Source organism: Condylostylus longicornis, unplaced genomic scaffold, assembly GCF_029603195.1.
Source record: "Condylostylus longicornis isolate FDR11 unplaced genomic scaffold, ASM2960319v2 ptg000039l, whole genome shotgun sequence".
Taxonomy (NCBI): domain Eukaryota; kingdom Metazoa; phylum Arthropoda; class Insecta; order Diptera; family Dolichopodidae; genus Condylostylus; species Condylostylus longicornis.
This window is the reverse complement of record NW_026578008.1, coordinates 1724918-1749524: the sequence shown is the minus strand read 5'-3', so window position 1 is coordinate 1749524 and position 24607 is coordinate 1724918. Positions and strand designations below refer to the sequence as shown.

The 24607-nt window shown below is 25.0% G+C and overlaps 1 protein-coding gene across 1 annotated transcript; it reads right to left on the bottom strand.

Moving 5' to 3' along the window:
- Positions 1–23221: 23221 nt before the first annotated feature.
- LOC129609481 (larval cuticle protein A2B-like) lies at positions 23222–24226 on the bottom strand. Its single transcript, XM_055521399.1, has 2 exons — positions 24133–24226; positions 23222–23755 (listed from the first exon to the last, which is right to left on the bottom strand). Exons 1-2 carry the CDS (start codon positions 24142–24144, stop codon positions 23315–23317), a joined length of 453 nt encoding a protein of 150 aa, XP_055377374.1. The 5' UTR covers positions 24145–24226; the 3' UTR covers positions 23222–23314.
- Between the last annotated feature and the right edge of the window lie 381 nt (positions 24227–24607).

The following is a 24607-nucleotide window of genomic DNA, read 5'->3' as shown; positions in this document are numbered from 1 at the left end:
GCATATTTCTTAATTATAATTATTAATAAAAATTTAATTACTATAAAGAGTTGTTAATGAAAAATAAAATATATAAATTAACAAGATAAAGGAGCTAAAATAGAAAAAAAATATGATAAATGATGATCGGATTTAAGTTTGAATAATTCCGATAAAATTTTGATAATAACTATGGTGTGAACTGTGAGCATTGATTTGTTATAATGGTTAATGGATAATGGAATTAAATTTTTTTTCAGGGTTCTGAATTACAATTTTAATTTTTTTTATAATTATAGATTATAATAATAGATAATTTAATAGATAATTAATGGACCCAATTGCTGGAGTCAATGAAATTTCAATCGACTTGTGTTTTTGAATTCGTTCAAATAAAGTTTCGGGAGTTGAAAATTAGTAATCGTTAATAACCGACTTGAGTCAGAGATTCCATACGTAAAATAAGAAAATCATCCCAATCAAAACGTCAATCAACAATATTGAAATGTAACAATGTGGCTTATTCTGAGTATGGGATCCCTAGGTGATAATAATATTTATTGTAAAATTTTTTAAAATTTCTATTATAGACATAAATCATTTGCTTGAACTGGTTTGTGTTTACAATAATAATATTGAATTTTTTACGATAATTATTACTATCTTACTTAGTGATTCGATAATCAGATTAAGTTCAACCCATTATTAAGATTTTTGTTATTACCGACCGCATTATATACAATGAGGTAGATTATGTGCGATAGCATCAATTTTTGGATGTCAAGTTTTCGGTGGGAAAGCACTGCTCCATAGTAGGGTAGCGTAAATAAACTGCTTTTAGTGAGATGTCGGTTTCAATTAGGCAATACACATTGTGGCCGGTTTTGTGGTGGTCACATCAGACTTTTGTTTATTTCATTTATACCGTTCAAAATTTTAAAATAATTAAATTATTTCGTTTGGAAAACATATAAGTTTATTTTTCTTTGAAAAGTTAGAGGACGAAATTGAAGAAGTGGAACATCGCGATTCAATTAATTTTTTTAGATATATAGAAAACAATTAAGAAGTTCCTCCAATTTTTTGGAACTCGAACAAATAAGATTTAGTAAAAATTTTTTAGTTTTAAATTAAAAGCGAAAAAAAATTACAAAAGTTTTATTTAAAAACGAAAACATTCTACAGTAGGAAAGATTTAAAAAAGTTACGTCTCGATTAGCGAAGACAACATTTGAAGAAGTGTTGAGTGAAATAGATCATGCAAATATGCAAAGAAATTATACAAAGTAAAGAAATGAAACTTACCTTCTAACATATTTAACATAATCGTTTTTCCCTCCTCCTGAATTTTCATATTTTTATAAGCTCGTTTCGCTCATATTATAATATTTTCCATTAAAAAACTAATTTGCCATTAATTAAATCTGGCTCTTCTTTGCTTTTCTAAAAATAAAAAAATTATTAAAATAAAACTATTTTATTATTTTAAATAAACATTTTAAATCATTTCACTTACTCTTTTTCCAAATTTTCCATCTTGAATAATATGCAAGTGTGAAAATGCAAATTATGGTCGTATTTGTACGAAAAGTAATAAACGACTTTAAAGTCGAAGACAACACGACCCGGACTAAAATGAATTAAGTAACTATTTAAAAATTAAATTTTGTAAATTTTGTATATTTTACTTACTTTTATATTTGGTATGTAAGAATGCGACATTAAAGTATAGAATTCTTTGCTTTTCTCATTCCCATTTCCTGAATTTCAATAGTTCTTCATAAATTTTGAAGAAAAGTGATTAGAGGAATTGTGGTTCGGAACCCAATTAAATTTTAGATGAAATTTCTTTTACATGAATACGATTTTTGAGCCCTTAAATGAGTTTTTAAACCAATACTATCTTCTTTTGGTTCGTTTTTATTAATGAACTGATCGATTTGATTCCTTAAGGAAGACAAAATATATATGTAAATCTATTATACCTTCATTCTTTCATATCAGTTCGCATCTCCATTTCCGATTGGGATTTAATTTAATAAGTAAAAGCAGCTTTTGTAACAGTAACAATCAATTCAATTTCAATGAAGAAAATTTTCTTACAAAATAATTTTTTTTTTCGATAATTTAACAATTTTATAATTCTAAAGTGATTCATTTTCTTTTTATAAATATTGACAATTATTTCAAATTTAGTATGCTTAAATATTTTGAAAATTTTTCTTAGTTTACTTTACTTATAAATTATTTATTATGTTGGTTAAATTTAAAGTAGGATAATTTTCACTTTTTTTCATAAATAGGCTAAAAATAGGACTGAGATATCCATAGTGCTTTTTATTTCAAAGAATACTACCGCAATATTAAATGAGATTAATCTATTCCATTAGGTGTTTTAATAAAATTAGTGTAAATCAATAATAACTAAGCATAATTATAATCTGTATTATAATTATGGTGAGTGTTGGTTCAAAGCCCAATTAAATTTTAAAAGCAAATTTCTTGTTTGCTTGTTTTGTATTATGAATACGATATTAGAGTCCTTAAATAAGTTTTTAACTTGATATTACCTATCTTGTGCTTCGAATAATTTGAATAATATTTTATGATAATCTAATTATTATAAATATATTATAGTTTTATTATAAGAAATTAATATAGAATGAGAATTACTATTCGAAAAATAATAACAGGTTGGCGCTTCATTCTTTAAAGGCATATACCTTTCTACATATAGGTTCAGTGAAAATTTCCTAAAAATATGTTAAATACTCATTAAGATTATACAAGGAGAACTATAGTAGGCCCGTCATCTATCTTTTTGTCTGTTTTATGCCGAGGTATTTCAAATCGAAATTTTAATAAGACTAAAGATTAAAATTAAAGCAAACACACTAAATTTAAAAAGAAATTTAGTTGACGACTTCTTAAAATTAAAGCTGAAAGTAGTAAATTTTTTGTTTACTATAGAATCACCGATATCACGAAAAGCTGATATTTACTTCAATTCTTCCTAATTTTTAATAGCCTTAATATTATTCAACACATTTTCCAAGGTGACTTGTTTAAGTATCACCTTTTTAACTCGCTAATATATCATAACATTAAACAATTAAGAGCCAATTAAATAATTATTAGAATATAACAGTTTTATTCAACTTGTATTATAATCATTTCATGAATAATTAACATTCTAATGTCATTTCATTATAACATTTATTGCCATATTAACTATCAAACAATAATTTCCACTAATATGGCAAACAGAAATTCATATTAAATTTTATGACACCTTATATGCCTTCTATAAAACCATGTAATTCACGTATTTACTTATGTTTTAAAATAAAATTCAATAAATTAAGTGAATAAAGTATAACAAAAACAGAAACGATCGTAATAACCGTATAATTAATTAATCATACAAGCCAACCGCCATTCATTCTAATAAATCAAATGTAATTGGCATAAAATTAAATTCTCTCTAGTTAAAATACAAAAAAATTTAAAATTATTTTACAATAATCATTGAATTTTTTTTTTTGTCTTACATCAATAAAGATAATTGTATATTTTATTGTAATCTTGACCATCTGCATTAACCTATTATTAACATTTCAGATTAAAACGTTGCTTTTTATTGTTAATTACCATTTTTACAATTCGATTTTTAACAGCATTAAAATTTTAGTATTTATTTTATACTCTATGTAGCTATATTTAACTATTATTGCTCTAGATCTCTATTTTCATTAAACAAAAAACAAATAAAAAATTTTTATACAAAAAATTAAAAAAAAAATTTTTTTTTAATATCGAATTTGAAAAATAAAAAATATTAAATTACAAATTAAAGATCAGATTAATCACTAGTTAAAATTGTTGGTAATTTAAGACAAATAGTTATGTATATAAAAATAATTATTGTAAATTACAAATTTATTCAAATTGATTAGATCAATGAATTTAATAATAGAGTTGCCGGATGTATCCTGAATTTGTATAATATGTAGTTATATACGGTGTAAGCACAAAATATGACGGTGTAGAGCACAAAATATAAATTTCAACTTAATACAAGCTGCTAAGACTAGAGAGTAATTGACTGCATGTATGTTTGGATAACTTTTTAGAACTTCTCCAAAAAAAATTTTTTTTTAAAAATGGGCTTATTAGTTTCACTCTGTTCGTCCATTCAATCGTCTTTCTTCGTGTATCTGTTTACAAAATTTCTACACGCTTTAAGGTAAAAAGTTGAATTTTTTTTTTTAATTCTGCAAACGCAAAAAAGTAGTTGCTATAGCTTTTTCTACCGCAGCAAAGCTTTATAATGTTCATTAAAATTAACCGTTACCTCAATCCGTTATTTTCAAATTTTTGATATTTTGACGGCAACATGCACTGGTCTGAAATATTACCAACTGCTAGATACTTACAAATAGGTTATTTTTTTAGGAGAAAATTTTTTTCATTACGCTCTCTATAATCAAGCTGTCGTCCTTCGAGATTTGTAAAATTTGAATTTTCGGCGCGTTATATTTTCCAAACTGCAAACGTTTTCAAATTTCTATTTTAGCTAACGAGAAATACCATGCCATTAAAAAAATATATTTAGTTTTTTTGAACTCACCCAATTAACCCTAGAATTCGGGCATTATGTTAGCGGTCTTTTCAATTTTTTTTTGCACTTCATCATAAATGTATGCAATGTATTGAAGTTTAAAGCTGATTTAATGCAAGATTTTATGCTGATTTGCAAATTATTGGTTTTGTCCAACTTTATTTATTAAAGCCAAAATTCACTCAATAAAATAAACGCTATTTTTGAAAAAATTTGCATTATTTAATATGTAATATGTAAAATGTAAAGACAAACTCAATATTCATGAAAGTTATTGATTCCGAAACTAACCACCACTTCTAATTAAATCTATAGACTAATCAGAACTAGATTAAGTCTATTCTGATTAAAAGTGCATACTTATGTAATTAAAGTGATTATGCATGCATACTTTTGTTTAAAATGCTATCAATTGGCAATCCAAATATTATTAAATTTTTAGACCACCTATCAATTACTAACATTATTTATGTATACACAATGATCATATGTGTGTGAACATATTTAAGTATGTACACTATGTAGATCGACATCTTGTACGCACATTAAATGCTTAATAAGATCTGATACATTTCTATATCAAATTATAGCAACAAAAATCTATAATTAAAATCCAAAAATTTAATATTTTTTTTTACAAATTTTAAATAAATTAAAACTATGTGTACATGTGCTTATTAAACGGTAGTTATTGTATCTTTTTACATATTTTTCAAATTTATTTAAAATATAGAAGCATAAAGAATATTTTAATTTTTTTTTTTCATAGATGAAATTATTAAATTTGACATTTTAAATATACGTTTGTCATTTTTAATAGTATAGTATTTAATTATAAAAATTGAAGGATTGGTTTTTCTAATAAATTCCATAATTTTTGAATATTTTTAAGAAAAAAACAAAAATAAAAAATGTTGAATTTTAAATTATTTTGTTAAATAATCGTTTTATATTAAAATATTTAATTCACAAATTCGAATAAATTTTATGTACCATAAACAATTTTTATATAAAGACACATATAGTCGTCATGTGTGTTCATTCGGTAAGAATGAATTTATTAAAAAAATATTTTATTAAAGAAATTATTCCATTAATTTTATGAATCTAGTTAATAAAATGTGAATTTTATTTGAAAATGGAATTAAATCACAGTTGGGTTTAAGTAAGTAATTTCAACATATAGTCGAAGAAATTATAAAATTATAGTACTTCAGAGTGAAAAGGCCTGTATGAAAGAGAGAATTTGAAACAATTCATATATAGTACAATTCATAATATAGTAAAAATTAGTATGTAACTTACCTATACTCGTAAATTTATAGTTAATAAGTTCTGAGCTAATTTAAACGTTTGTTTTTTACCTCTTCAAGTCATGGATAATTTAAAAATGTATATTTACCTCCTAAATTCAGAAACTTTGAAAAAACTATTATTTAATCTCTCGAACCTTGTTGAATTTAATGGCAATCGAAGCAGCAACTGCTTTGTAAGTATTCAGCTCTCAAAAGCTGCTTACATATAAAATTCGAATTAAAGTATGTTGTAAATTCACAATTTGTCACGCTGATTTCTTACAATTGAGCTTTTATAAAATACATTCGGCCTTATTACACGACAGTATTATATAATTTTTATTTAATTTTAATTATAAATTATTAAATAAAATTAATAAAATTAATAAATTTGCTTATATGTTTAAAATATTTTGAGTAAACAACTTAATTATGAATAATTATTAATTTTACAGAATATTTTCCGGCGATTTATCGTGTATCACATACGTAGTAGGAATATTGCAAACTTCAATTAATGTAGTTCTAGTGCAACTTCTAATAATTTTTATGATAACAGTTAATGAAGTGTATCCAGTTTAGTTATAATTTAATTCCAGAATTCAATTAATCTGAAGTTTTTAGTATATGAATTAAATTTTAGTATATAACAGAAACTGAATTAAATTCCATATTGAATAAAAGGTAGTTCTGATGCTATCTGTTTTGAAATTTGAATTATGGAGATGGTTTAAAATTTATTAAATCATAACTAGACTAGGCCTACATATTACACTCATTCACATATTTAAAAAGAAGAACATCATTTCTTGAGGTAGATCTTTGGTAATGATTTCAGTGTTATATACGTTTGACTTTCATGAAATCAGTGAATGTTGCTTTTACTCTGAATTTGAACATTCAAATCTACTATCATTTTTGAAAATTTTAAATTTAAATCTAATTTTAATTGCGTGGAACGTTATAAATTTTATAGCAATTAGGAAAAAAAAAATTTAATTATTTTGTACATGCATTATTTTTTCTATAATTGCAAAATCTTAGATTAACACCTATTTTCTATATGGTTTTCTTTATTTATTTAAAAAAAATAGAAATATAATTATTCTAGTATCAACGCCTTACAATTTTTAGTAACTAGAGTTTAAAATATAGTTTAACCTTAAGAAAATAGCAAAAAAATAGGCAAAAAAAAACAAAAAATTGTTATCAGCTCTTTAGTAGAACACCTTTTACCAACTGTCATAATAAATCTTAACAAAAAAATTTAAAAACTTTTTTTTTTTCATATTTTATGCGTAAACATTTTATACGCATTTGCGTTGTGTAGCTATTATGAAAAAAAATAAGAACGTTACATAAGTTAGATACCCCAAAACTGATAAAAGAAGTGAATTTTTTTAATACAAACTAACCGCATTTTTCAAACAAAATAATTAACACACAAAAAAAAATTTAAAACTCCTTTAAATTTTTTTGTATAAAAATTTTTTTTGCAAACCTATATGAAAAATACAAAATTTTTTAAAATTTATAACAAAATACAAAGCAATTTTTTTGGTATTGTGCGTTATTTTCCCGGTCATTTGCTGTAATTTATTAACGCGGTTGTATTCCCAATTTTTGTATTCTAAGTTTCCAAATTTAAAAAAATAAAGATAAGGTAACAACTATTTTATACCCCGACTTTCTTATAAAAAGGTAATTGGCAAATGACTGCGAGGAAGACTAACATGAATTTGGCTTATTTAACAATTTAAGCCGCACTGATGAATAAGTCAAGCTATATTAGAAGTAAATAATGAAAATTCCTTCTTACAACTGCAAAACAAATGAAAGGCATAGCCAAATAAACGAGCCACGGCTAAAAAGAATCAAAAACATTTCTTCTCGAACTGAATTCGAAGCAATGCCCTACCGCTTCCTAAATGGACGCTCTACCAACTGAGCTACAAGGTTATGAAGAAAACTCTTTTTTCTTATAGTTTCCAAATTTAATGAGTTTTATTTTAAAATATCATTATACTTTGAATTTAAATGAAATAATGTCACAAATTTTACAACAATTTTTTTGAGTATAAGATCAACATTTGTTGCGCTATTTATTGAGCTCAAAAAAAACTATTGTGAAGAAATTGTGAAGAAATTTTGCAAGTTATATAATTTTCTTATGCGAATTAATCTAATATACTAACATTCAAGAGATTTTACCGTATAGAAACGATTACATTCTAACTTTTTGAGCTATATTATTGTAAACATTTTCGAGTAAAATCCCAAATTTTGCGCTATATGCATAATTGGAGCATTTAAAACGAATTTTGGCCACCATCAATGAAAACACGTCAGTAACCATTTGAATTCATAGAATCACATTAGTTACTCTTAGAATCCATAAGATTGCTAGTTCATACAATTTTAATTTAATCACCATTCGGGAAAGTAAAAACTCTCAATTTTATTATTTACAATTCCAATAATAATTTTTAATAATAATAATTCTTAAAAAAAAAAACCTAATTTATGACATTTTCGCAATGTAATAAGAATACAAACTTGATAAAATATAAAAATGCTCTCTAATAAATTATAATGATATTATAATTAATATGTGTAAAAAAAAAAATATAGCCACATAAAAATACATATCATATACATACACACATTTACATGAAAATGACATTTTGCATAAAATTAAAACGTAATAAAGTTAGGACAAACCAATGGTTTGTATTGTAGCACTTTTCCCTTCAACAAGCGAAAATTCTGCTTTTAAATACAGTCTACGAGTATGTATACCTATCACACTATTAAAATTTTTTTCATTCATATACAAAACTATTTCTAGGATTGCATATATTTAGGATGAACGATTTATGCAGTCTTTGAAATAAAGCAAAAATTAAAATAAGCAGGGGTTAACATAATGCTCGATTTTAAGGGTTACTTGTGTGAGTTAAGAAAAATAATTATATTTTTTAATATCATGGAATTTACCGTTAACGTTTTGCGTTTATAGAAATTTGAAAAAGCTTGCGGTTTCAGAAATATAAGGTGTCGAAAATGCAAATTTTACAAATTTCAAGAGGCCATAACTTGAGAGGCGGTGGAGATAGAAAAAAATTTTCTTCTAACGAAATGAACTACATGTTAATGTCTAAAAGCCCCTAAAATTTCAAGCTTCTACAGGCTGGGGTCTAGAAGAAAAACGGCATCAAAAATTTGGTAAAAAAGGACTGTAGATAACGGTAAATTTGAATGGCCATTTTGTTTTTCTAAAAATTAACTATAGTATACCGTGTTAGGGGAAGCAAGCCACAGCCTTTCTGCGTTTGCAAAATTTCAAAAATGCCTATGGTTTCATTGCAACAAATAGTTAAAATAGGCCATTTTTAGTGCTTTGGCGGGGTATAACTTCTAGAGGGGGGGAGATAGGTAAAAATTTTGTTCTACAAAAATAAGTTTCTAGTAAAGATCTATGTACGTATTAAATTTCAGCTTTCTATTTTTAAAAATGTAGAAGTTTTGTAAACAGACACACGGACAGACGGACGGACGGACGGACGGACGGACGGACGGACGGACGGAAGGACGGACGGACGGACGGACGGACGGACGGACGGACAGAGTGAAACTAATAAGCACTTTTTTTCAAAAAATTTTTGGAAAAGTGCTAAAAAAAAATATGCTTATTTTTTCTCTTTTGCTTTAATATCGAGCCTTTCTATCTATATGAAAAATAGGCAAAAAGATAATAAACATTAAAAATACGCATAAATCCACAATATCTTTTGGAACCTTCAAAACTTAAAATATACAAAATATTATTAAATTCTATTTTGAACCCACGGAATAATGGCATTATAGCAAATTTTTCATACTTATGTCCATTTATATGTACCCATGTGTGCATATGAGAAAACAAGTTATTAATGTTGGTTTAAGAACAAAAAATTTAGTACCCCTAATCTCAATAATGTGAAAAAACACCATTGTAGAACAATATGTAATATGTATTAAGTAGTAGCTGAGTATGTAAATTAGATCGTCAAGCACACACTTTTTAAAATGCTGTATATTGCTTTATACTGCGAAATTAAATATTATAGATTTTTATGTTAAGTAAAATTTAGTTACGTGTGCATTAAATTTAAAGGGATACAACATAATCAAGGACAGCATAGAAGAAATTTTAAAGTAGATTGTTATTATCTGTTGTAGGCTAGTGACGGAGTGCTAGAGCAAGACATAATGCGTAAGAAATAATGTTCTTAAATTTATTCGTATTCGATCTTACAAAAAATTTGTAAATTTAATGGAAAACTTTTAAAATTTGTAAATATACGCATAAAATTTATTAGATGTAATACATCAATTCTGCGTGTATATACTGCGTATTGTACTGCAATATTAAATTTAGAGAATTTTTGAAAACTCAATATTTTTTAGAATTTTTGTTACATCCCTTAGGGAAGAAAGGTCCCAGTGTATCTCCTTGACAAAATGTAGTTATGAGATACTCTCACTTTCACTATGACAGCCAAAATTTCACTCTGCATGTAGATGAATATAAATTCCTTGTAATATACCTACATTTAGAAAGACTTAGAGAAACCGCTGTTAGTTAAATTATTTTCTGATCCCCTTGAATTCTATCACAAATTTTCTTTTAAAATTGGAATTATAAAATTTTTAACTAAGGTATAGCAATAAATGCATTTTTACCTACAAATATGCCAATGGAAAATTTTTACTATCGTCCCTGTTAAATTTGGTAAAACATTTTTTGTTTTTTACGCTTCACAGGCTCAACAGAACCTCAGAACTGGTTAAAATAATTTCGATAAGAACAGAATTACACCCCACACTGAAAAGGCGCAAATAAGAGTTGTACGAAATCGTAATGAATTTTGTCTCCAAAAACATGTTCAACTGCATATTCTCTTAAAAAGTACCCTTCTGATGGATTATTTAATTATTATCTAATTTTTTCATCTTAATTTTGCTCACTTTAAATTTCCTTTCTAAATGTCCCATTGTAATCAACCCCAAAATTATACGAAAAAAAATTTAATAAAATTTATTCTAGTGAACATGTTATACATTTTTTTTTTCTATTTTCTTAATTTTTTTTTAATCACTCACAAAACAGAGCGTTATAAAGTGAAAAAAAAACAAAAAATATTTTTTTTTTTCTTAGTAACAAATAATAAAAAACAAATTTAGTTTAAAAAAAAAATTAGAGCCCCATATACACATACTCGTATGAGCAACACGCCTTTTCGCCATAGGCATTTTAATTGAAGCATTTAAAATGGATTTTGGCCACCATCCATAGAATCACGTTGTAAAATCAATTTTCTTAGTTACCATTATTAAATATCACATAATTTTTTTTTTGGTGTTAGTTTTGTTTTCGGACAAAGTTTCGGATTTTGTTTTTTTTGTTAAGTGTTTGTGGCAATAAAAAAATGGAAAACATTAACGTTGGTCTGATTAACTTTAAGTCTATTTTATGGCCGTAAAAGACATTTGTTTTATCAGTAGGCTTTTGGGCCCTCCTAAAATATTTGTTTTTATCACATTTCAAAACAAAAATTTGAAAAATCCGTCCGCCCGTCTTTGATTTGTCCGTTTACAAAATTTCTATACCCTTTAAGATAAAAATCTGAAATTTTATATACAAATATAAATATTAGTAGAAAATTATTTCTGTAGTAGAAAATTTTTACCTATCTCCTTCCGTCTATCAAAGTCCTAAAATTTTAGCCTGTATCAGAGGCCTAATACTGACTATTCATTGTAACAAAACCACACAAGCATTTCTTAAATTTCGCAAACACAAAAAGGTAGCGAAATGCTTTTTCTACCGCGGCATAGCCCAATCAAATACGATTATTTATATTTCCGAAAAAGCATGCTTCTCCAAATTACTATAAAAGCGAAATGGTAACAGTAAATGCCATGCCATTAAAAAGTATCATTATTTATCTTATCTTACTAACTTAATCGTCTAATTTAACTATCATGTTAATGTTCCTTTCAATGTTTTTCTTTCAGTCATCCTAAAAGTATGCAATAACTACATTTAAAATACATTTTGTTATATGAATAGGAGTAATTAAATAATGTAGTAGACGATTGTAAAAGCTGTTTATTATGCTACAATTAATATTACAATTAGCATTTTTCGTATACATGACTGTCTATTGAATTGGCTGCATTATAAATAAATTTTAATATTATAAAAGAATAAGCTAATTTTGGTTAACCCACTGTACAAATTTTCCTAGCTACAAATTGTATGAAATTCATAAATAAAGTACCTATAAAACAAAAAAGAGAAAAATTGCAAGCTGCAACATATAAAAAAAAGTGTTAAATGTTTGCACATTTTCTTACTTTTATTTTTTGATGCTGTGTCTTGCGCGTCTGGTCTTTCGTGACTTGGCTTTTTTTTTTGTTTTTCTGTCTTCATTTTTATTACAAGTTTTTATTACAATTTATTTTATAGATTAAAATATTTGTAGGAGTTTGTTATATGTGTTTGTGTTATACAATGAGTTTAAAAGTGATCTAATTTTTTTTATAGTTTTTTTTTACCTACTAGGTATAACATTGTTTTATGTTTTGCATGATTATTTAATGGTTTTATATTCTTATATGCTACTCAAACAATATGTTAACAAAATTATTATCAATAATATACTAATTCGTTTTTGATAATTATAGAAGCTGAGACATTTTAAGGTAAAATTAATAGTGTCTCTGTAAATAAAACCTAATTATCACTAATGAAGAAATTAATTTCTCAATTAACAATTCTCGAAAGTGTAGGAATCAAACATTCTGTTTCATTCGAATAATTTTTGAAGATTCTTTAAGATATCTTCGTCTGTAACAAGAATAAGCTTATTTATTTTCATTCTTCACTCCCAGTAGAAGCATCGGGCTATTGCATAACATCATAGATAGTCAGGCTCCAGTTTCATTGCGTCATAGAGTTTTAACTAGAAGTACGTGACTAATCTGAATTAAGCTTAATTATTTCCAATAATTTGCTTCTTAATCGTAATATTTTTAAGCTATCAAACTCAAACTATTTACCCCTATACATAATTCTTTAAACTTAATTAATTTCCATTAAAAATATAATGTTTTCGTTTCTTCAGTTAGTCCTCCACTCAATCAAATTCATAAATTTTTTTTAAAAGAAAAATATTATCATTCCACATTCATAACACTAATATCACAACCTCAGGCAATAAGTTCACTATATCAATTTCTTGTTGCATCACAATAAAATATTACAAAGTTTATTGTTGTGTATTGTAAGAGTATATGACTTGCATGCAAACACATTCATTTATCTCTTATATAATAATATTTAATCATCGGGAGATTTAATAAACTTAATGGTGTTAAATAATTTAGATATGAGAAAGATTTTATCACCTTAAACACCACATACATATACCTACATATTTATTTCTAGTACGAATCAATAAATGTTAATCAAATTCTATTAAATTGCATTCAGTTGCGTATAAAATAAATTATTTTTTTAATAAAATAGAAAATTTAATGCAATTTTTTTTTTCTTTTCTATTACATTTAAAGCAAATATTTAATTTTATTCAAAATATATATTAAGAAAAATCCCATTTAATATGACTTAAATGGAGAATTCAGGCAATACAAAAACTTACATTATTTAAGAGCATATAAATCATTTCTAAATCAAAGGATACCCAGAGGGTATCTGCGAATGTGGACAATGATTGTATGTAAATAATATCGAAAATGTGTTTATATGTGAACAAGAAAATTAAACTTTAAATGGAATGTAAATTACAAAATTTTTTTCATTATAATGCAGGTATTTTATAATCAGAATCAATAAAGAAAATTGTAAAAAGTGAAAAACTATTGTGGACATCACACAAATTGAATTAACATAGTAAAACTTTATTAAATTTTTGACCGACTTGTAATAAAAAATAATAGAGAGTATGATTATTATTACATATCATGCATCTTTTGGGACAATATAGAAAATTATTTAAAATTTTTTGCACTCTAACTAGGCAAATCTATTTATAATTTGCACGTAACAGGTAATTATGTTTGAGGACATTGAACCTTCTTCCTCTTCTGTAATGTATTTCAGAATTGTTGTTATACAACAAGCACTTGGACTAATGATTTCCTAACAGGCTTTACCTAAAACCGTTCATCTTTGATAGATGATTCACAAGTATTTTATATTCGTAGTTTTCTAGTCTCACGATCATTCATGTCTGACGATGATCGTGAGACTATTTCAATGAAAAACAGACTTTATAAAGAAAATTAAATGCCATCTTCGGGAACACTATAACGAATTGCATTTTTTTTATTGAATAATCCTTTCAATTGGATTCGGGCAATTTGCTTAATAATTCTTTTAAAAATTTTATGTATTCTTAATTTAGAAAATCAAGAAAATCATTAAACAAAGCCGAAACCTTGCATAAAATATTGAAAAAAGTTAAATTGTCAGAGTTATTGTTATCACCAAATAATATTGACGAGGTATAGATTGGACCCTTTCTTTCCATTTGTTTTAAAAATCATTCATGTTACATAATTTCCACCATTAAAATCCCAAAAGGAAGACGAAATGTTACAATTTTTCCACCTTCAAATAATTTTTTATTATTTTATTCCCCGTAATGTAGGTGGATATTTTCCTCATCATTTATACACTAAAGATTTCTTGCATCTTGGTTTTGATTGTGTTATGACTCATTGCTTTGGAATAAATTTAATTTTTTTGTTCTCAATCGTACGAGTATAACAAATTTCTTGCTAAAACAGAAACTAACAATAAAATGAATGAAAAAATTTATTTCAAATCTATATGTACTCAATTACTTTTGATTTGAAATTAGGCGTTTCTGTACTAGTAGAGTACTTTAAAATAGATACTTTAAAATTTAGATGATTTTCTATTCTAAAGAACTCTTAATACTATTTTATAGAATTTCAAAGTCATTCTTTAACTTGAGATTCTTGTATTCTTTCAAAACAAAATTCAAATTTATTATTTCACTATTCCATATATAGCCATTATTTTATTTTGTCGTATTGAAGTTCTTGAGGAATTTTTTTGCAATCGATTTCATAGACATTTATTACATTGTACTTTAGTTAACGTTTGTATTCGCGTATTCTTAAAATTCACATAGTCTTAAGCTATAAAATAAATCTAAATATGCGTACAAAACTATAATAAATAGTAAAGTTCTTGTAGGTTTTTCTTTTTCTTAATTTCCGGCGAAAAAATCAATGTATATTTTTGTACCTTTGATCTTAGATTTTAAATACGTTTCATATTAAGGGTTCTGTTCTTAAGTGTGAATAGGCAAAAAAAAAAACAAGATGAAAATGATAAAAAGAAAATTGTTATAAAATTATACCTTTTCAATTGAAATTGAGATGTTAATTTGGTTGTATAAGAGAATAAAATATTATAGTTGACATAGGATGTGATTTATTAATGCATTACAATATGTGAAGTTATAAAAGGAAAAAAACAATATAAAATTAAGAATTAAACTTGAATAGTTGCACAATTGTTTACTTATAAAAAGGCGGTCGTTGAACTTTTTTTTATAGTATAACGTTTATTTGCTAACGCTCTTATTCTTCAAAATTAATTCAAAGTAATTTGGAAAGGGTTTGAATAATTTTAAAGTATTTATTTAATTTAGTTACAAATTAACTCAAAATACTTATGAGTTTTCAGGATATTTTTTTCGAATTAGCAAAGATTTTTTAAATTCTATATATTAGTTGATGAGCTTAACTTAGTGTACATATAGTTCCGTCGTATATCTCGCTATTTTATTCGCCAAGTGAGTAGAATGTGTGAGCAACTATCATTATATTTGTATAATGCATAATTTTCGAATAAGAAGAATTATTTCGTATTGCGTATCTCGTTTTTTTTCTAAAATGTATACAAAGTTTATTCCCTTTACTTTTGAAACTTAGACGTTCAGTCCATAATTTGAGAAAAAATGCAAAAATCCACTTGAAAAAAGAGTAATCTTATTGGAAAAATTGAAATATCCATATTAGAAACGGAGAATTCTGATTAAAAATTAAATAAAATGTGAAAAAAGGCGAAATACTCGTACACGATTAAGCTTATAAAAAATTAAATTTAGGAAGAAAATTTAACGAATTCACTAGGTTTCTTTTAGAATTCAGCGAAAAATTTAACAAACAAAAATATGTTATAGCCAGTACGAAAATTTGTCAAAAATACAGAGATATTGTTTAGTGATACCGTACAAAATACCAAATGTTATATAAAATTCGTTAGCCCAAGAGAATGCGGCAAGTTGGCGAATTCGCCATATATAACAAATTTATACTATATTACAATATAATTTATTTAGGTGAGTTTGCAAGTGAAATTTAAAATTTTTAATACTATACAATTTTGATAGAATTTATAAATTTTCTCAATTAATTTTCACCTTATAAATTTTTATATTTAACTTTATAAGATAAATATTGAAGGTGTATAATACGTTTATCACGACGCATATATTATATACAAATCTCAGAAGGAGACATATTCGATTCGGAATCAATTAAGTTTTCGGTTCAAATACTGTATAGATCAGATCGAAATAAACGAGATCATTTTGCAAAACCATTTGAAAATTGTAACAGATTTACAACACAAAATTTCACATTTTACTATCATAGCCACAAACCACAATTCATAATCAATATAAAATATTTTTTTTTTAATTTTCTCATACGCCTGATCGTTTAAAAAAAATTTTATCACGATTTTAATAAAATTCTCTGAAATTTTCTAAATCAATATAAAAAGAAAATCAATTAAAAAAGAAAAAATGCTATCAGCATTTTTATCAGTTTTTTTTTTTTCTTTTACATTTCAGTTTACGAGTATAAATTTTTTTACATTTTGTTTAAAATGTATAAAATCTAGGTTAAGGTTACTACTATCACTTTAAGAAAAAAAAAAATCGAAAGAAAAAAATTCACGTACCAAAATTTACCACCATTTATAATAAAACTTATTTTTTTTCTACTTTTAATTTTGTAAATTTTTACCCCGACATTTTGAAAATTGGTCAAACTGGTTCAATCAGATCATATAACATGTATGACAATATTGTAATGCAAGCAAATTGACATGTCATTTATGTACTGCGCGCGTAACCTGATAACAAAATAAAAAATATTTAGTTCGCGTTCAATAAAATGTGAAAATTTAAAAAAAAAAAAAATTTAACCATTTTTATAGGTTGTTTCTATATATGCAAAAGCAAAAAATCCATAAAATTCCATAAAATGCCTTAATAAAGGATAATAAAAGCAGTTTACGATCTTATTTAATATTTTTATTCAAAAAAAAAAAAAAAAATTACCTGTAAATCAAATGTGACGACCAAATGCGATTTATTTCATTCGCCTGTTATGATTAATTCAATTCTTTTTTTGTTTTATTACACGTTATGATAGACATAAAAATATGTACGTACGAGTATAATATGTACATAAATAGATGCATATAACAGTTGAATTTTTAATATGTTAACATTTTGCTTAATAATTTATTAAATATTTAAGTGCTTAAATATGACAGGAAAATGATTACTAATACTATTGCAGTGCTTAACTTTTTTTGTTCTGTTGCAAGAAAAGGAAAAAATGTCATTCAGAAATTCATCAAAAACCAATAAATTGAAAAAAACAAGTGGCCTTTGTCACCTCGTTTCCGACACTTTCATTTTATATTCTTTTATTGTTAGCTCATATTATAAGAAAAACGAAAATAAAGAGTGAATTATGCAAATAATACAAACAATAGTGGAATAAAAATTTTTTTGTTATACTAAATGTAAAAATGTTTTCTACAATAACACAATGAACCCAATAATTTTAACTTAACATCCCATATCGAACACAAAATTTATTAATTTGTTTAATAATAGGATCACCTTAAAATTTTCAACCAAAAACTTTATATTCGTCCGAAGATATTGCCTTATGGGTAATTTCTATTTTAAGAACATAAAGAATATAACGCTTCTGATAGACTTGCAATTTTTTGGTTTTGTAATTACTGCTTAATTGTTGCGCGCACATCTAAACTACTAAACTATTGTGTCTAATCAAATCAATTATGTTAATTAAAAATTTGCAAATCAGTTTGTAAAAAATTACAAACTGTTTAATTGCATGCGATCATACAGTTGCATGCGTGCGCGCTTAAATATAAACTTAAGTATAAATATAACAAAGAAGCAATCAAACATTTGCAAAAGTAAAATTTTCATGTCTGCCTGTAGCCTAAGATTCAATTTCAACTGGAAATGTGTACTGAGTCCTCAAACAAAATGAAGTCAAGAATATTGGAAAAATAAAAAAAAAAAAGGTACAAAAAATTTTAATTTGACTTGTTAATATTGTTATACTAAAATTTATTTAATTTTTGATTGATTCCAAAAGTTTAGGATTTATTGTATATAATCCTAGTCAAAATTTACTAATACCGAAAACTAATTACAAATTATCATCATAACAATTAGTTATAATTAAAAAATATCGAAACATTAAAAGTAAACAAATAATAATTTCCTTCGAACATGTTCGATTCATGTTTTTGATTTCATACATGTTGCAACCGTATATTATTTTATTATAAAAATACCACTTGGATTTGTAACTATCCTTTATGGTTTTTGGAAACTATTCCATGAGATTCGATTTTCTTATATTCGATAGTTTGTTTTGATTATTATTCAAAAATAAATTTAATAAAAATCATATTGAATCTTATTATTTATTTATTATTAAAATCTACTGTCTCTACCTGTTTCTACCATAAAAATATCGAATTTTTCTTAATTAATTATAGTTTTATTAATAAAATCTTAAATTCAATTTGTATAATTTTATTAACAGAGTCTGCTACTACCCAAAATATACCCTATAATTAGTAATTAATAGTTTATAGTTCAGGATAATTTAAAAATTTAATAAAAAAAAATACAACCTTGGAAATTTTAAACTTATGTAGACCAAAATTATCAAAAATTAAAACTAAATTCGTTTAATCTCAAATTCTTATACATTGTATTTATGTTATGTATAGTTGCCTTATAGCTTAAGATTATAATTTCCAATAACTACAAATTAATCATCATGTATTAACCTAGTTGTAAAAATACAAAAATGGAATTAATTTATAATAATGTTTACATACTTTTATTTTTAGTAAACATAAACAATTTTGTTGAATTTCAAATTTATACAAAAATTTACAAATATTATGGTTTACAAATATTATGGTGCATGATTTCCAACGCATAATTTCATTTCTGTCATTTGAAAAGAACTTTTTGGTTTAACATGAACAAATGGCACGTATAAGTTACACATACCTACATCTACATTTACGTATGTACAAATGAGCCACTTAAATGAGCAAATTTACACATAGATCTTGTAGAATTTAACCAATTTAACTACTGTAAAATCCAAGTTTTTTTTTTTATGATCCGGTTAAAATCATTTGATTTGTTTAACTATATTTTGATAATAACGGTAATTTTTTTTTCTATTTTTTATTGTTTTAATTTTTTTATTTTTAATATATGGTTGGTACACATGTGTCATACTTATAAAGTGTGCACTTACAATTTAAATTGAATCCATTTTTGTAAAATGTTATTAAAAAAAAAAAGTACCACATAAAAGAATGAAAACAGAAATTGGTGTTTGTTGAGGCTGTTTTGTTTAACATCAAAAAGTCGATCATTAATATCCGTTACCATTTACATGCAAGTGTACATACAAACGAATATACATATATATATTTAATTTTTTTATGACTGTATTAACACAGCATATATAAAGCGTATATTAAACCTGTTATTCCATTTGTGCTTGTATTAAAAAATCATTTACATCTTTTTTTATTTCAGCATTTATTCGCACAATTAAGATTAAAATTAAGATTAAAATCAATTACAATTCAATTCCGATCTAATTTGAATATAGTAATTTTTTTTTTTGTAAACCAACTTCAACTAAATTTTAAATAGTTAACCTTTAAAAGTCTTTTTAGATTTAAGGCAGTTCTAATAGTTCATAATTGACTCTGTATAAAATTATTAAATAAAAATTATTAAATGATTTAGTTCATCTGAATTAGAATGATTTTATACAAAATCTATGCATAAATATTGAAAAAGGGTTCCAAAAAAAATAACTTCAATTAGAACTAAAAGCGACATGTACGCAATTTAATTCCATGAATTTACCATTAATGAACACTAACATGTTTGGAAAATGTTTTGCAGTTGTATATGGAAAAAATTTCCATTAAGTTAATATTATTAGTGTAATAGGCACAATACATAATTATAGGCACAATACCAGTGACCTACCGCTTTCAAATAGAAGATTGCATCGTAGCATCTCAATGTAAAAAAAAAACTTAGTAATCATGTTGATTACAGTATAAGGTAAAGTGAAGAAAAATTTGTCAGCAATTTACCTCTGTAGCTCAGTTGGTACAGTGTCCGCCTAGATAATGATAGGTCACAGGTTCCAGTCCATTGACTTAATATTAATATCAAATGTTTCAAAATAGTAGAAGTAAAAATAGGCCCTTCATACTCTTTTCAATAATATTCGTTTACAAAAATCGCCAAATTTTATCTTGAAAACTTGAAATGTCCAAGCGTGTCTCCAAGTAACTTAAACTTCAAACTGAATGACTCTTAATGGCACAAGTAAATCCTAAAATCTTTCAAAATTACTTTATTTGTTAAACATTTTTTGCATCAACCGATTTTACCTACGAGTATAACATATAAGTACTCATATGTGTATATTGTAAATGACGTCTATATTTATAATAAAGACGTTAAAGCAGGTGACATTCCTAATCAAATTCAAATGTGTTAATTATGGTTTATCTATAAATATAAAATATTAAGCGTAAATTAAAGATATTTGTTATACGCCACATAAAAAAAAAAAGATTTACTTTAATTTACAATCATAAATTAGTTGATTATTTTTTGTATTCGATTTTGGATTTCGATTTGCTATTTTCTGAAAAAAAAATTCATAAATTGGTGTATACACACATTTCAGGTGAATAACAGTAAAATAAATAACCAAATATGAAAATGTCATTAACGCTTATAAAATATTATACAATTTAAATGTGCAAATATGTAAAAATGTTATAAATGCATCGTATTAATTTATAGTTTTGGTATTTAAGATATTGAAAATTTCCGACCATAATTATTTACAATTTATTTTTTAATAAAATTTTTTAAAAAATTTTTTGCAAATTGATTTCCCTATTATAGGGAATTAAAATGAAAATTTAAAAAAGAATTTAATTTAAATTTAATTTTAGTGAAATAATTAAATAATTTAAAATGTAATTATTGAATAACCACACGCAAAGATATAAAGAGTAAAAATAAAATTAAAAAATAAATTGATAAATGATTAAGTGTTAGAAAAGAATATAAAATGTTTGATGAGTTTTGTGTATAGGGTAAGATATCGTATAAATTGCAGTTCATACTAGATGATTGTTGTAAGTTGTTAAGCAATAAATATATACAAGAAATTTGACCTCGTCCTCTATTAATGCTGAAAATTTTGCATCACCTAATTTTTTGTGTTTTATTAATTTTTCAAAGTCTGTTCCAGACAGATTAATTTCACATTCTATCCGATTTGTATGTAGGCGAATATTAATACTTTACTCATCTTCCACATACGCAAATTACGTTCCAGACCAATGTTCGTTTTTTATGTAAAATACGTTGCAGACATAAATATTTTCATATTTTATTCAAATTCCTTAAAAACTGCTTTCCAGAGAGGATATTCATAATTTGCACATCTTGTAAACTTCTTTCCATAGACATATACGACTATTCATATTTTGTCCATTTTCCATAAAAATTACAATCCAGACAGACGGGGTTTTTAATATTTTATTCAGTTTTCATAATGAACTGTAAACCATGCTCCAGCTAGACAGACGAATATTTATATTTTATCCAATTTTCATGTAAATTTTGTCCCAGATAGGCCTGATTTTCATATAGTTTGATTCTGATTACAAAGCTATACAGAATCCAAAATTTTAAAATTTCAATCAGAATTTAAAATCGCTTGCCATAATTGCTGGAAAGGAATTATTACCAAAAATACAAAAGAATTAATACTTTTAATGAGCGCCAAAAATATGAAAATATAATTGAGACAAACTTACAAGTATAATAATTATAGTACAAGTATAATAGTTCTTTTGTTAATTTATTACTATGCAGTTTAAAGAAAATTTTTTCTTTATACATGACTAGCTTACTGCACTAATGAGATTTGTCGGCTGGTGAGCATTTTAGTCCAATAATACTTTCCAGCTTTCGTTTATTTTTAGTTCTCATATACAATATTGTTACCAAACTGCAGATTATAATTGTTATTTTCAAGAATTTTTGGAAATCATGAACACATTCAAAGCTTTTATGAAGCTCGCTAAAATCGGGAAATTTTATATAAAGCTTTGGGAACACTCAAAATTTCCATAATAATATTGTCGTTCTACTATGTTCACTTAATTGGAGCGAGCTATTGATTAGTCATTAGATATGAAGTGCATTTGACGTATACCACAAATTGCGCCTGAATCCTTTCCTTTGAGTCACCATATGCACTATAAAATCTCTGCTTATGAATAATTTCACATTCACCCTAAATATTTAAATATATTTTTTGTTGTTTGGAATAAGAAAGTTAAAACAAAATTATTTTTTTATTTTAAAACTTATAATTTTATTTTTCATTTATTTTTTTATATCTTTTTAATTCTAGATAATGAAAAAATGTTTGAAATGACAAGAAAATAACTTTCGTGATGAAATCTATATCATTATATATATATATATATGTATGTGAAAAGAAAACAAATGCTTTTGTGTGTATATGTATGTACGTATGTATGTTCGATGGTATCTTTTATATTATAATATTATTATATGATTGAAATGATTTTAGAAAAATAATTTTCCAATTGATCTTCCACAATTTCAATGAAATTTTTTAATATAAGCAAGTTAAATTATAAATAATAAAAGCAGATGAAAGTCAACAATTAAATTAAAATATGAAAACATATTGAACAAAATGTAAAATAATTATTACAAAATATGCGCAAAAAAAAAAAAAATAATAATATACAATAGTTCAGTTCTAACAAGTTCTAAAATGAAAATTTACTTTTGCATATATACATATACAAATACATATATATATACAAAACAAAAATACATTTATATTTTTTTTTTTAACCATGATAATATGGTCCAATTGGTCCACCATGTACAATTGGTCCAGCATGTAAAACAGGTCCAGCATGTAATACTGGTGCTGGTAATATTGCTTTATGTACTGGTGCAGCAACAACTGCTTTACCAATTGGTTCACGATGTACAACAGCATTAAAACCATTATGTTCATCAGCTGTATATTCAACTGTACGTTTATAACCATCAGCATCAATTAATGTATAAACACCTTGTACATTATCACCATCACGTGATTCTGATTGACTTTTAACATCACCAGTTTCATGATCTTGTACACCATATGTAAAATCATATTTTGCTGGCGCACTATATTCAACTTGTTTAACTAATGCTGGTCCATGATGTAATAATGCTGGTCCATGATGAATTTCTATTGGTATAGCAACAACAATTGATAATGTTGCAAGAAAACTAATAAGCTATAAAGAATGAATATAGAATTTTATATTAATTATTAAGTAGATGAAACAAATTATGAAATTTGCAATCTTTTCACAAAGGATTAAATTAATTTTTGAATTAAACTTTTCAATTAAATTGTCAGATTTGAAAGGAAATATTATTTAATTCGAAAAAGGAATGTTACTCAAATTCACTACAGGTTTGTTAGTTGAATTTCGATTTGAATTTCGCCCGAATTCTCTGACTTTTCTTTGTTAATTATTATTAAAACAATTAATCACAACTTTTTAATCACAAATATTAATTTTCTAATTTAATTTAAAATTTTCACAGAATACAAGTAAAATTTTAATGAAATTTTAGAAAATAATTTAAAAAAAACAAAATACAATACTTTGAAAGCCATTTTCTTTGCCTAAGGAGTTATAGAGTTGATTTTTGAGAGAAAAAAAAAAGTGAATTTAATTTTAACTAAATTAAAATCTAAATTATAACTGTACGATTTTAACAAATTGCAATTTTATTTATATAGGCTGGAAAATTAGCATTTTGAATATTTACCAAAATATTTTCCATTTTTTTGTTTTTTTGCTATTTTGTTGCTAAAATATACAAATTTCAGTAAAATTAAAAGACCATTAAAGAACCCACCCAAATGCATTTGCATTTGCATTTGTAAATACAAAAACAAAAACCACAGCCATCATAGATAAAAAAAAAAAAAAATCAATCCTACTAATCAAATTACTAATGTACTTGCTACTATCCCAAACATATACTCGTATGTCCATATTATATAGATCACCAATAGATCACAAATAGTTTACGCATAATATTTTTCGTGGAAAAACAAATTTTGTACATACATT